A 15,801-nucleotide genomic window follows, 5' to 3' on the forward strand; every position below is an offset into this window, starting at 1 on the left:
TTAAAGGTAACAGAAATTAGTAAAATTATTATTTTTTTAATGCTATCTTCAAATGTAACAGATGTTCCATAACAAAGCAAGGTGTTGGGGGTGGGGTTGTGGATGGGAATCCTGTATTCTATGCGTGCTTGTTTTGTAAACACAAAACTTCTCTAATTAAAAAAAAAAAAAAAAGAAAGAAAAAGCAGTAAAGCAGTTAGCATTCCCAGTGATGGGTCAGATAAGAATACAAAGAAGTGATCTCAGTACACTTAAAGCTCTGCCTGATTATTCTGGCACTTTCAACTGACCCCTAATACTTTTCTTCTGGGCTCCTTAAATAAAATACAGATCCCTCCAGACCCAAAACTCAGATGATCCCTGGTGCAATGAAGATATTGTGGACCAGGGAGATAAAGTGATTTGTCAAAGATACAAAATGAAGGAATGGCACAGTTTTTAGACCAAAATCTAGTCTAGATGTCCCTGCTCCCTATCAACTTGTATGTTCTTTTCTTGTCCTTACACGCCTTTCCAATGAACTAGTCTAGTAACATGTAAGAAACAGATGAAACCAATTACCAGCCTTGATTTTAAAAAGAAAAAAAAAAGCATAGTGAACTTAATAAAGTTCAAGACAGTCTTTCTGTCTCAGCTGTGGTGACCCTGTGAACCCTCAGCGTCCTCATCTCTAAAAATGAGACTAAAATACCCTCCTGGAAGGCTTACTGTGGACATAGAATGAGAACGGCTATAAAAACCAACTGGCACATAGCAGGCACTCGGCCACACTTTAAGGGCTATTTCCTTTTATTATTCTGAGAAACTAATGAACTTGGCTTAAGGCATTCCAAATTATTATTAAAGTTGAGGAAAAAGAGTAAAACGAAATGTTTTCTTCCCCCTTTCAAATATTGTGGAGTCCCTTCTTACCTTTCTATCCCTTCTCTTCTCCACCCTGGGCTGTGGAATAGGGAAGAGCCGGAGCCGTCTGTGCAGAAAGGGCGGGCAGGGCGGGCGGGTAGACCAGAAACAGAAGAGAAGGCGTCTGAGGGAGGTTGGGTTAAATTAACTTTACCTGTGAGCATATCCAGCGCTCAGGTACCTTTCTGGGTTACATCTCAGGCAGTCTTTCCTTGATGACACTAACCTCAAGTGGCTTCAGAGGGAAATCCTAGGGCTTGTTGCTTTTAGAGACTCCCATTTTCACCCTTCCTTCCCATCCTCTCTGGGATGATTTCAAGATTTAATACCAGTGAAACGACAGAACTACCTAACTACCTGGATCTAAGAACTAATTCCAGCCAGGCCCTGTTCTAAATAGTACTAACAAGATTTTTTCATCAAGGCCAAAGGAATGGGGCTAGTGATCAGCAAAGCACAGGAAACTTCACTCAACAGGATTTCTGGCCTCCTTGCCAAAAACAAAACTTCCTTATTGAGACCAGGATAGGAGACAAAGGTGCAGAAGCACTTTTTCTTTTTCTTTTTCTTTTTTTTATATGTTTTTTCCCAAATACCATCCCTTTTTCAACACTTTGCATGGTTGACATTCATTTGCTCTCCCACATGCAAAAACATTTTTATATTTGTACATTTAGTAACACTCATTGGCCACTCCAGTTTTTGCCAAGTTTGTATATTTTTTTTAATTAAATTCAGCTTTACTGAAATATATTCACACACCAAACGATCATCCATGGTGTACAATCAGCTGTTCACAGTACCATCACATACTTATGCATTCATCACCACAATCTATTTCTGAACATTTTCCTTACACCAGAAAGAATCAGAATAAGAATAAAAAATAAAGGTAAAAAAGAACACCCAATTCATCCCTCCCATCCCACCCTATTTTTCATTTAGTTTTTGTCCCCATTTTTCTACTCATCCATCCATACACTAAATAAAGGGAGTGTGATCCACAAGGTTTTCACAATCACACTGTCACCCCTTGTACTCTACATTGTTACACAATCGTCTTCAGGAATCCAGACTACTGGGTTGGAGTTTGACAGTTTCAGGTATTTACTTCTAGCTATTCCAATACATTAAAACCTAAGAGGTGTTATCTATATGGTGCATAAGAATGTCCACCAGAGTGACCTCTCGACTTCATTTGAAATCTCTCAGCCACTGAAACTTTATTTCATTTCATTTTGCATCCCCCTTTTGGTCAAGAGGATATTCTCAATCTCATGATGTCGGGTCCAGATTCATCCCCGGGAGTCATATCCTGTGTTGCCAGGGAGATTTACACCCCTGGGAGTCAGGTCCCACATAGGGGGGAGGGCAGTGAGTCCACCTGCCTAGGTGGCTTAGAGAGAGAGAGAGAGGGCCACATCTGAGCAACAAAGAGGCACGCAGGGGGAGACTCTTAGGCACAATTACATGCAAGTTTAGCCTCTCCTTTGCAGTAACAAGCTTCATAAGGGCAAGTCCCAAGATAGAGGGCTCAGCACATCAAACCACCAGTTGTAATGTTTGTGACAACATCAGCGTCAGTCCAGGTGAGGAAGTCCAACACTTCCACACTTTCCCCCAGCTCCTCAGGGGCACCCTGTAAATATATTTTTATTCTCCGCCCAAATTACTTTGGGATGTGTCACTATTTCACTCTAACCTATACTAACTTACCATATCTCACTTCCTATTCAAAGTTCTATGTAATTGCGGTGTTTGAACAAACCAACTGTAGAGTTATACTTTTTAGAAAATATAGATCCTGAACTAAATAAACATCTCTTCCCTTGGTCTCACATGGAAGTTGAAGTTTTAAAACACAGTCAGTTTTGACCTTTACCCTTTGGCCTGGTTTGCCCTAGTCTTAACCAGATCGAAGCAGCAGTTTTGCTCTATCTAACTCAACCCCTCACTCCACGTTTAAACAACTATAACGCTACTGACTTCCAAGGCTATGGCTCTCTGAGTACCTTATTTACCTCTATAAATAAGTTAACTATGTGGCTCAAAAAATTTGATATCCAGTTTTTTTCTGATACTAGTGAAGTAAAAATACCTGCTTCAAAAAATCATGAGGTGTTCCAAAAACATGAGCAACAAAAGAAAAAACAGATAAATTTGACATCATCAAAATGAAAAACTTTTGTGTACCAAAGGACATTATTAAGAAAGTGGAAGGACAACCAACAGAATGTGAGGGAATATCTGGAAATCATATCTTATAAGGGTTTAATATCCAGAATATATAAAGAACTACAACTCAACAACAAAAAGGCAACTCAATTAACAAATGGGCCAAAAATTTGAATAGACATTTCTCTGAAGATGATATACAAATGATCAATATGCACATGAACAGTGCTCAACATTATTATCCATTAGGAAAGTACAAATCAAAATCTCAAATATACAAGAATGGCTATTATTAAAAAAAAAAAAAAAAAAAAAAAAAGTGCTGGTGAGGATGCAGAGAAATAGGAACCCTCGTACATTTTCTACTGTAAGATGCTGCTATCACTGTGGAAAACAGTTTGATGGTTCCTTAGAAAGCTCTCTATATAGGTACCATATGACCTGGCAATCCCACATCTCAACATATACCCAAAATAATCGAAAGTAGGAACTCAGATATCCATACACCAATGTTCATAATAGCAGCATTATTCACATTGCCCAAAGATGGAAGTAACCCAAGTGTCCATCAACTGATCAATGGATAAACAAAATGTGGTATTTTCATACAATGGAATATTATTCAGCCATAAAAGAGAATGAAGTTCTAAAATACACTATAACATGGATGAACCTTGAAGACATCATACTGAGGAAAGCAAGCCAGATACAAAATGACAAATATTGATAACCTTTCTTATATGAAATAACTAGAATATGCAAATTCATAGACAGAAAGAAGATTACAGGGGTGGGGACAGGGAGTTAGTGCTTAATGGATAAAGAGTTTCTATTTGGGGTGATGGAAAAGTTTTCGTAATAGATTGTGGTGATCATATAACATTGTGCATATAATCGACACCACTGAAGGGAATAATTGAAAGTGATTAAAATAGGAAATGTTATGTTGTATACATGTTACCTGAATAAAAATTTTTAAAAAGTGTACTCCTTCATCAAGACCTTCTACTTTTAGATTGTTCTTTATTTTCTATCTAAAATATTTATTTTTACCTCAAATGCTTCACGGATGCCTAATAAACAGAAATAAATTTTGGTTGTGTGCATATTTCAATACTATCTTAATGCAAAAGAATGTAAGTCCCCTTAGGGAACTCCTGCTCTGAATGTCCAATGCACATGATCCGTATTCTTTCTGAAAAAGGAATGAGCTTTTACATCACTACTATTGGGCAAGAAAATAAAACTCTGCTACATTGCAGGGTTTTTTTTTAACTGGTAGAATTATAAACCATTATTTTTTGCCTTATACATTTCTGTATTGTTTGAATTTTTTCAGTATTATTTCTAATAATTATCACTTTGGTAATAAGATGAGTAATTTAAAAGTCAATAATTATTGGAGGGGAATAAAAGTTGATTAGGAAACTATCACAATTGTATACATAAGAGGGCATATAGGCTGGATGTAAAAGGGGTACCAATGAAGATAAAAGAGCAGATTTGAAAGATATTTATAAGATCACATTGACAACCTGGCAATAGGTTTAAATATGAAAAGTCTAAGTGAAGACTAAGTTCTGAGGTTTCTGGTTTGCTTGGGTGAGTTGTGCTATTGTTCCTCTCTCTGCTATTTACTCTTTAAAAAATAATAAAATACAATGAACTGTATTCTGACATTGAAAAAAGAGTCAATCATTAAAACTCAGGATATACAGAAAAATTACAAAAGGCAGCCCATTCACTCATTAGCAAACCATCCAAAGTTGCAGACAAACGACCTCCTGGGAATAAGAAAAAAGACATAGAATATAATGGTTAATTGCTTTAAAAACACCAATATCAACAAATCTCTCCCCCACCTTGAAGTAACTTTCATGTTCAATAAATCTTATCCATCAACAACGTCAACTTATTTAGCTTCATTCGTTTGGAGAAAGACAAAAATCTTACCAACCAGCCCTTACTTAACACACTATCAGACATGGAATCATCTGAACCAACGCATCCTTTCTTAACAATCCACTCTGATATTCAGTTTGCATCTCATACTAACTTTAAAATGAAACTGAGAGGCTAAAAAACTCGGTCATTTTATTTGAGCAGCCTTCTACTTTTAAACAAATGTACAAACAATATAGCAAAGCTTTCAAGCCATACACAGCCAAATGGGGTTCCACCACTGACTCAATCCGCTTAATAGAGGGTCAAAGTTAAACAAAGGGCTCCGATCTTCGATCTGTGGGCTCAGAAGCAAAATAGCTATTTACATAAATATGGAGATGAGTCAGGCAGACCTTCCGAACACACTCCAAAGAAGCAGTTCCTACTTAACAATGACAAAGAAATATCTATACTTGTGCCTTCTAAATCTTGAACCACTTTCCCAAAATATCAATGGATCCTTCCGAGGCTGACCGCTTCCCGCGTCTTGGCCCGACAGTCTGGGACTCCCTCTAATGCTCCCTCCTCCGCGCCCGGGATGTGGTCTGGGCGCAGCCCGCGCGCGCCGCAGAGCCCCGCGCCGGGGGACTTTCGCAGGCCGATGCCCGCTGCCCCGTAGCCCACCCACAGCGTACCCCCAGCGGGCCAGGTACTCACCGGCGCGGCTCTCAGTCAGGGGTGGCGGGCGATGAGTCGGGTCGTCCCGGTAGTGACGAAAAGAGCGCGGCGAGCACAGGGAGCTCCAACTTGGGCTTTTCTCCTCAGTCCTGGGGCTACAGGCGCGCTGGGCGCAAAGTGGCGGCCCCTCCCTTGTGCCCTCTTTCCCTCCGGCCCGGGGTCAGCCTGCGAGCGCGAAGGCTCAGCGCCGCCTGCCTGCTGGTGATAAGCGCGCAGCGCCCAGGGTAGGCGTGCGTGACGCGTTGCGCTAGGTCCAAGCCGCGCGGCTGACGGCGACCGCCACCCTTCCGCGGAGCGCGGGTCAGAGAGACAACCGCCCCGGCGCACGCAAGGACAAGCCTCCAGCAGCTCTAGGAAATGGCCAGCGGCGATGAGCTCTGGTAATCTCTGGGCGCTGCCCGAAGTGATCAGTAGCTCTTGAGGCCTGAAGGGGTTTGGTCACTGTCCGTTGCACGCGCCTCTAAGCACCGGGGACCATGAAGTTGAGATTTTTTTTCATTCACACGCGTTGCCACGGAGATGGTAGACGGTTTCTGATGAATGAGCTTCAGAATTAGGTGTGTGCGCCCCAGGCCAATAAAATCAGGAACTGAATCCAACGGTGGAAGTTTAAAAAACAATTTTTTTTTTCAAAATTATTATACATTTATCTGCTGGAATATTTTAATTAACTACTAAAATGCTTTCAAAGAACTTCCAATAACATGGGAAAATGCTCACAGTATATAATTAAGTGAAAGTGGCCAAATATACAGCCTTATTCAGGATGATCTCAAATACACAGAAAGCTTACATACACAAAGAAAAATTTCTGCTTGGAAACATCTATATTAATAACAGATTTCTTTGTGTTATGAAATTATGGGTGATTTCAATTTTCTTCATATTCTTTTTCCAAGGTTTTCTTTGTTGTTGTTGCTGTCTTGTTTTATTATCATTTTTGTTTTACCTGAGCTTGCAATATCCTTACAAGCAGGAAATTAGAAAACAAGTGCAGGGAAAGAACTTGATTGATTATTTGTCCTGGCAAGTGATTACAATCCATGTACCACAGACCCCTGAAGGACCAAAGCAGGACTCTTCAAGTTCATATGGGGACAAAGTATTTTCTGTAGTTTTAATAACATATTTCACACTCACATGAACTACTGTTTTCAAATACTCATGGATGCACTGAAATTCAACATTCCTGAATCTACAGAACTTCTAATTCTCACAACAGATACTGTAAGTATAATCATTCACATAGAAGTTTTTTAAAACTCATTCCCTATATTTACCAACTGTAGGCTTCTTTAACTGGTATTTCTTCTGCTACCATACCAGTATGCAGGAAATGCCAAGTTCCATTACATATCTCTATTTCTCTGCTATGATTTTTCATTATTTCCTAAATCACCTTTTTTCTAAGCTATTGTCAAACCTGCGCTTTATGCTTTCTTACATTGTTCACATAACAGAATAGAAGTAAAGTTACAAAGGTAAATTAAATAATTAAGTACCAAAGACAAAGATGCCCTCTACCCAGAGGGCTTTGAAAAAGCTATTTCAGTTAAACCTTGAGGCTTTTGCAAAATTTAAGATTAAGACTGGTAGAAGTTTGATATCTAGGTAAGTGTGACATACTACTTTGATTGATCTTGGGGAAATCATTTAATGTGTACTGAGGTTTCTACAACTGCTTCATAATAATCATCTTAGAAATTAAAGTCAACAAATAACTTAATTTTCATTATAAAGTACACTACAGAAAGCAGAACTATTAGTACACTACTAGTTGTTTAAAGGTAATTTAGTTTACCTCAAAGAATTATTCTCTGCTTTTTGTCTGCCAAGTTCACTTTCGGTATCCATTGCCTTTCTTGCTAGTGATTTCATTTCTTTTTCCACAGTGGTTATGGTTTCCTTCAGCAAAGTCATATTTGACATTTGCTCCATACGTTCATCATCAAGCTATGCAAGTAGAATCACATGGTTACCGTCATCACTGAAAAGCCTTAGAAATCATCCAAAAGAGACATACTCACTTTGTACAAAATGTGGTTTATGGCAAGATTTACATAAAGAGAAGATCAGGTTAGACCTGAATACTTCGAGAGGTTTTATGGATGAGGGATTGTGTAGTATGAACAAGTAAGCTACTGTATAAAGTTTCTATAAAAGCTATCATGGTACATCAGTGTACATTTTTCCATCCAGTTCAATGTGACCATAGCAAACATATCTTATTTGCAAAAGGATTTTTCCTTGTGGTCCAACATTAACAAATTACACAATAAAGTGGTATTATGAAAATAACAATTGTTTCTCCCATCTACTGCTTTTTTAACTCACAATAACATATTACAAATGAACTTAAAAAATATTCAATCAGATTTGGTAACAAAATCAAATTCCCTTAACTGTATTTATACAGCATCTCAGATATTCACAGCACCTTAAATCCCTGATTAGCAAAAAGGTGATGATTCATATTGAGACTTATGTTTTTTCATTAGTTTTGATTTCTACATATTTCTCTCTACTCTCTGTAACCTTTAGGTAGAATAAGCCATTTTCTCCATATCTGACAATATTATCTTAATGAAAGAGGAGGATGAGAAAGTTGCTAAAACCACTGAGAATGTATCCCAAATGGTTTACAAAAAAAGAACACACTTTGCAACCTAACATACAAAAGAATTCACTCACATTTTTAGAAGGAAACAAGCAAGTGAAAAAGTGACAAATTACACCATACGTACCACCTTACACATTTTAGGACTACAAACACTATATAGTAAGTTATCTCAGAAAAATAAAAGAACAACTTCATTGAACACAGAAAAGGAGAAAGGGAAGCCTTTAAAAGATAATAGCCAAAAGCACAAAAGCAATTTTTCTTTACGTTATGAACTGTACACTCCAGCTCCTCTATCCTCTGTTCCAGGTGAGCCTTCTCATTAAATGCTGTCTCTTGGGCAATCTTTAGCCTTTCTCTCAGACTGTCTCGTTCTGTGGTCATTCTTCGTAAATCAGTGAAGGCTACATCTCTTTCCGTCTCGACCCGCCGGAGGATAGCATGCGCTGTTGTTGATTTAGGAGATTTGCAGTTTTTCATCATTTCTCGTCGAAGTCGGGCAATTTCTTCCTGTGCCTGCTCATAAAGAAGAAAGGTCTTGTCTCTCTCAGATGTGAGAACCTTGACATTACCCTGAATTTCTGCCAAATGACGCTCATACTTTTCCAGCATGCATTTAAGTTCTTCACGATCTCTTGTGGTCTTCAAAAGCTCTACGTCACAATTTGCAGCAGATCTAAGCCTTTTTATTGTATCCTCCAATACTATTGTATTATTTCGTTGGCAAATGAGTTCAATCTTTGCTTCTTCAAGTTCCTTGTCAGCAGTATTCACCACAAAATTTTTCTCTTTCTCTAGTTGCTCTGCTAGTTGGTCGATTTTAATCAATTCCTTACAAAGATGCTCATTGTGGCTGGTTAAATTGTCTATGTGACTGCTTACCACCTCCTTACTATCCAAGAGTTTCCTAACATATTCTTCCAAGCCATGATTTGTCTGTTTGAGATCTTCAATCTGTAATTTCAGTGTATCGATGAATCTATCTTGGTTTCTCACTTCTTGTTCTAGTTGGAGATTATTCTGGTATTTTTCAGCTTCAGAAACTGGAGCCCCTAAACCAAAATCATGTTCTTTGGTGGTACCCTGGCGCTCCGAGCTCCTGCTCCGGCTTCGCGGCCCGCCACCCGCCCCAGAGCTCATCCCCCCTTTTTTGCATGAAAATGTTACTATGAACAGTTTAAATGTTGTTTTCACACTCCTTTAATCTCTGCAACACTCTGAATGGTGTGGAAACGCTGGAAACTTGAGGAAACGGGTTGATTATCAGACTTCATGAGTGTGTGTGGCTATCCCAAAATGTCTGGTGCATCTACTCTCGGAAATTAGTAACTGCCTCTAGGTATTTTCTGGCTTGCATTTGCAACTAGAAATCATATTATCAACTAAATTATTGAAAGCAACACTAGGAATTACTGCTAATCCTTCATCCAAGGCAAGAAACTTTTAGCCAGGAAGCCTAGATTTAAAAAAAAATGATTATACATAACTTTTTGGAATATTAAAAAGACCAAAATTTATGCTTTTAAAAGATGTAAAAGTCTATATTCATAATGTCCCTAAACATTTGGAATTAATAGCTGAGTCAGTTTAGAGACCCATAAACAAATATATTCACATTTTAAACACACTTAGTTTGGGACCAAAATTGGTCTAAATTCTTGAGAATTTTTTGGAAACTGAAAAATACCCTCTCCAAAACAAAACTATAGACACTAGTGAAGATAGAAAACATTCCCAGCAATCTCTCAAGAAAATTCCAAGAGAGGACTCAGAAAGATGCAAAAAAAAAAAAAACCTCCCATGAAATTGATAACAAGCACATTTCAATTTATAAGCTAGTAGCTTACGTGGGGGCTAACTGTTTACAAATGCTCTGTTTTGCTTTTAGTGTTTGGGCATTTCAGGGCATGGAATTTTAGGAAGGGAGGAACCTTACAGATAACCTTAGAGATGAGTCACCCAGGCCAAAGTAGACCAACTTGCACTGCACAAGGTCACCAGTGAAGAGATGAGAAGTCAGGTGACTCAGGCCTCCCAGACCATTGTTGTCTCTTCTCCACCTCATGACTTCTCTTATTTTACATGAGAAGAGTAACTGCTCATATTTATAGAGAGCCCTGTACTGGGACTCAAACTAAATGTGTTCTCTGTCTAGCACTTTTTATTTTCTATCTAATTTTCTTTTTATTATTATAAATCAAGCAAGAAGAAAATAAATATTGCCTGTAACCCATAAGCCACATAGCATCTATTTCCAGTTTTTTTTCTATGCATATGAATTTTCTTTAAGACCAAAAATGGTAAAAAACTAAAAGAAAACAAAAGGGGGGGGTTGTAAGTACAGGGATTAAAGGTATAATATGTCTTTGGAGTCAGCTTACACCTGAATCCTGGCTCTCCTATGCCTGGGGCTTAAGATCTCTGAGTCTCTGTGTACTTGCTCCTACTCAGAGGAAACAGTCTCTCAGAGTAGTTAAATGAGATAATGTGTATAATTATTTCAAAATCTGTATGATAGTCAGTAGTTAGCACTCAAATTATGGTTGCTATTCTTATTTTGTAAACTGCTTTTCAACTTTATATAGCAAACATGGTTCCATTCATGTCCTTCATTCAATGTCCTTCTCCAGCTTTATATTTAATGGCTGTATGGTATTCAATTGTTTGTGTGTGCCATAAGTAATCAACCAATCTTCCTATTATATTCCTATTACTGCATACAGAAATATCCTTACAGCAATATCATTGCACACATACACAATTCGTTTTTCAGGATAAATTCCAGAAGGTGAATTGCTGGGTCAAAGTGAAGGCCCATTTTTAAAGTTTTAATACAAATTGTCAAATTCCCCACATAAAAGTTGTGCCAAATTCATAACGTTCCAAGAATGAAGAAGGTTGACTTCCATAAACCCTCACAAATACCCAATAGAATAATCATTTTAGTCTTTTTAGATTTGATAGATGACAAATGGCATATAAGTATTTCAATTTATTTTTCTTTGATTTAAGAGTAATACTTGTTAATGTTTAATGATCACTTCTGGTTTATTTGTAAATTTCCTATGTATGGTCTTTTCCCACTTTTTTCTATTAATCTTTGTTTTTCAATTAATTTCTTAGATAGCAGAACAGGTGAAAAAAAAAGAGCCTAGATCCCTGATGATATTATTGATCTACTGAACTATCTCCAGGCTAGTTTAAGTCCAGGTTTTCTGTGGCTTACAGTGAAACACAATTCTAATCGGAAGCTTTAGGGATGTTAAATGGGAACTGGCATCACTGTGTGCTTGTGGAGGCAGTGCATGTGGACATAACAGGGAGCATCCCTTGTAATCAAGGGAGTGGACAGGCTCATTCGTGAATATTCAAGAGTCTGCCTTTTGAAAACCTCAGAAATAACTGGGAGATTTTGGGGGGTGGAGGGATTCCATTCCAATAATAACATCACTTGAGGGGTTTGCTTGGATGGTTGTCGCAGGGTATCTGTGCTTGATAGACAGACTGTTTGCAATAGACACAGGAAAAAGATACACATTCATTCAGTGTTCATAAAGGACCTGGTTTCTTACACAGAAATGGCAACCAAAGCAAAATCCAAAACAGTCTCATTGAAGGAACAAACTTCCTGGGCCTGTAACTCCATGAATCAAACATCCCACATGGTCCTGTGAGAAGCTCTCTTCATCCTTCTCACGGGGTTAAGACCCCCCTGGGCCCTCTCAGTTGTTCTGAGCTCTCAGTCTATGTGCCGCCTACCCAGTGCAAGGAACAGATAACAACCCCGTAATTCCTAAGTCTAATTCCAGTGGTGAACTTCCCAGGGTCAGTTTCCTCCTGGCAAGTCCAAGTTTCAAGCAGGGCTCATTACAGGCCTGAGACACTTGGAATGTGTATATAATATACGTTTTGGGTCCAAGTATATTTATTTTCACTACCACTGCATGTTAAAGAAAATAAAAACCAATGGAAGAGAGACTGAGTGCACAGTGTTTTCCTGTGGCTCTGCTCACAGCCACCAGGGACCATCTGATGAGCTTGGCAAGAGAAAGTAGTGATGAGTACCTAAAGAAACAGAAGCAAGAGTATAGACAACTCTCTCCAAAGGTTTCACAATAAAAGGAATTTGGGAGAAAGGAGTATAGCTAGAGGCAGTCTTGGAGTTCAGAGAAAATATTTCTTATTTGATTTAAAATGATATAGGTCACAACATTTATGCCTGCCAAGAAAATGAACCATAAGGAAGAAAGATAAGGTGGTTAACGGGTATAATCAGGTCCTTTAAGAAGGAGAATGGAAATGGAATGCAGATGAATTGACATCAGGAAAGAAAAAGGAAATTGTTTTTAAAGAGAATGGATTAAGGATGTGTCCTCATGTAAATAATTTTTTAATTGGAGAAAAGAGAAAATTGAAAGAAATGTCTGGCCCATAACTATATACTCTTTTTGCTTTATTTGCTTGTGTTTTTTTGTTTGTTTTGTTTGTTGTTTTGTTTTGTTTTGTTTTTTGCCGAGTAACAAATTACTATAAATATAACATCTTAAAACAGCACCCATTTATTATCTCTTAGTTCAACAGGTGAGGAGTCCTGGCCTGCTCAGCTGGGCTCTTATCTGAAGAATCTGCTTCCAGATTCATTCAAGTTATTGGCAGAATCCAGTTCCTTGGGATTTGAGGACTAAAGTCCCTGTTTCCTTGCTGACTGTCAGCCCTGGGCCTCCTCACCTCCTCCAGGCTCATTCCTTCTCAGGTGGCCTCCTCTATCTTCAGAGCTGGTCAGGTCCTTCTCAAACTTCAAATTTCTCCAACTTGTCCTTATGCATTTTAAAGGGCTCATGCAATTAACTCAAGCCCACTCCAATAATCTCCTATCTTAAGGAATACTAACTTGGGACTTTAATTACAACTGCAAAATCCTTTCAGTGCAGTTCCTAGGTAAGAGTTTGAATAAACTAGGGGAAATTCTGGTTGGGGCTGGGGGAAGTGGGGGGTGAGGGGGCTGTGGATAGGGAAGGGGGCGGTGGATAGGGGAATATCTTTTGAATTCTGACTATTACTGGAGGTGAAGTTCACCTTATTTGAACAGATAAAAGAGCACAAAATCTAGGATAATGGGTTGAACACCTTCATAAACACAGTAATTGCCAGGGAGACAAAGAGAAATGCTACAACCAAGTATCAGAGTCCTTTGCAAATACAGGGAAGTGAACAGAAGGTGGATGTATCATGGTGTTAACCCAGGGGAAAAGCATAGTGGGTTTTTTTTGGGGGGGCGGGGTGGGGGGGGTTGGGTAGGTGTTAAAAGCCCGGATGCTGGAGTTGGACCGCCTTGGCTCTTATAATTTGCTTTATGTAACAGACAAGAGATCAGTTAGAAATAATTCATTTGGTTATAAGTTCACAGAGGTACTCAAGCCCTATAAAGATAGCACACTGGAATAAAATAAATGGTTAGGTTTTAATAATTAACTGGGAGCGTCAGAAAGTGGGTGCATAACATTTGTCCTTGCAAAATAACATAAATATTGAGAGTTCACCAGACTAAATTTCACATACCCATAAAGATATTTGGTTTAAGTCAACTTTTATTGACACATAGCATACATGCAAAAATAAATAAATAAATAAAACCAGAAAATCTAAGTAAACAGCTTTCCAAATACAAAGTCCAATTTATTTATTTTCTCTTTTTGCAAAGTATAAGAATCCATTGCCTAATATAAAGTCCTGAAAATATTTCCCTATGTTTTCTTCTGAGAGTTTATAGGTTTAGTTCTCATATTTAGGGCTTTCGTCCATTTTTAGTTAATTTTTATATATGGCATGAGGTTTGAACTTCATCTTAAGAGGGAGAAACTTAAGTTTAGGGTAGGGGATGACATTGTCAAAATACTGTTTTACAAAGATTAATCTGTTCATATATAGAATTGTCAGAGGGATGTGGGAAGGCACAGATCAGTCTGGAAATGGTAAAATAAAGAAAGGAAAACATGTATTGCAAACAAATGTATTGCAAAAAATGTATTGCAAACAAGCATTGAAACTCCCCTCCCCGATCACTGCTGATAACAAATCTCTATACCCTGTGTCACAAGACCCTGTTGAAACTCACAACCTTCTTGTCCTCCTTGTTTATAAAAACCACCCCTGGCACCCCCTGCTTTTGCAGAGAGGTAACTTCCATCTTTCCCAGCTGGCCGCCACCATGGAACCATAGCTCCTGTAAGTCAGTCCTATTAACCTCATGTTCCACTCCATGCCTGGCGTGTTCTTCAGTCTTGGGTCTAAGCTGGGTTGAAACAGGTGGGTTCTAGTAAAATCTCTATTGTGTAGATGATGAAACTGGAGTGAAATTAAGTAACTTGCCCAAAGTCATACAATTAGTAAACAATTTTCCCTCACATTTTGATTCTCTACATTAGTACTGATATGAGAAATAATCACACCCTGATTTTCTGTAAAAACTGCTAAAACAAATCATTTGAAGAGAGAAAGTATAGTGAATTCACTTAACATTTCAAAATCCCCCTCAGTAACAATGGATAAAAATAAAAGAAGAAAAACAAGAAAGTGTATGTGTTAGGTTTAGGGCCTGGGCCCTCACCCCACCCCCGCCCTTAGGAATTCTACAAGTTTGAGATAAAGCCACCACCCCCACCCCCACCCTAGGAACCCTGCAGGTCTACAGTAAACCACCACTTCTACCCTTTAGAATGCTGACATCTGAAATTTTAAACTTTCCCTGCTTCCAAGCCCCCGCTCTCAAACCAGCCATTGGAAATCTGCCAACTACCACCCTTCCCAAAAGTAGCCACTGAAAGACTGCAAACTTAAACCTGCCAGCCTCCCCAATGTCGGAAATAAAGTGGTACCTGTAAGGGAATAAATGCTCTCTCGGTTCTGGAGGAGAAAAGAATTTATTTACGATCTTGCAAGATGGGGCGTCCAGCCAAACATGCGGAAGGCTGGCGCGGAAGGCTGGCGCGCCAGAGGAAGAGAATGGCGATCTTTAAATCTCCTACTCCTAATTCGCAAGTCCCTCCCGTTTCCCCATTGACTGGGTACTACAGAGGTTACAGCCTATCCGAGAACACTAACTAATTCATCTTTTGAGATTTTAATTTGTACAGCCAATCCCAGAGAGCCAACTAGCTCATTATTGAGATTTTGAACTGATTAGCCAATCTCCCCCCAAATTTTTATTTTTTTGCTGTGAGTTCCCGCCTCTGATATTACCTCATGTCTCTTTACATCAGGCAGATTCTCTCTTCTCTTTGTCTGGGGCTTGTTTAAACTGGTTTTGCCTCCATTTCCCTTATTCCATGCTGTCTCTATGTGAAAACGAAACTTATTCCTTTCTTACACCCAACCCTGGACAAAGAACTTCCCGCCAACCATCCTTTATGAGTCCTACTGTTCCCCTGGTTCAGCCCGCCTGTGCATGGCCAGACAGTAATACTCCTTTTGATCAAGTTTTC

At 38.8% G+C, this 15,801-nt stretch overlaps 1 protein-coding gene across 1 annotated transcript; it reads right to left on the reverse strand.

Annotated features, from left to right (window-relative positions):
- Nucleotides 1-6,158: 6,158 nt before the first annotated feature.
- Nucleotides 6,159-9,460, reverse strand: LOC119530358 (testis-specific gene 10 protein-like). The gene is made up of 3 exons (XM_037831455.1): nt 8,588-9,460; nt 7,502-7,653; nt 6,159-6,289 (listed from the first exon to the last, which is right to left on the reverse strand). The coding sequence occupies exons 1-3, from the start codon at nt 9,458-9,460 to the stop codon at nt 6,283-6,285; spliced, it is 1,032 nt and encodes a 343-aa protein (XP_037687383.1). The 3' UTR covers nt 6,159-6,282.
- Nucleotides 9,461-15,801: the final 6,341 nt, after the last annotated feature.

Source organism: Choloepus didactylus, chromosome 3 (genome assembly GCF_015220235.1).
Source record: "Choloepus didactylus isolate mChoDid1 chromosome 3, mChoDid1.pri, whole genome shotgun sequence".
In the NCBI taxonomy this organism is placed as follows: domain Eukaryota; kingdom Metazoa; phylum Chordata; class Mammalia; order Pilosa; family Megalonychidae; genus Choloepus; species Choloepus didactylus.

Bases quoted from the DNA above. Each gene is read 5' to 3' on its own strand.
- LOC119530358 (XM_037831455.1), bottom strand. From the start codon at position 9,460: ATGAGCTCTGGGGCGGGTGGCGGGCCGCGAAGCCGGAGCAGGAGCTCG. The intron at 7,654-8,587 runs GTAAAGAAAAAT...CTACTTGCATAG, and splicing joins TGGAGTGTACAGTTCATAAC to CTTGATGATGAACGTATGGA.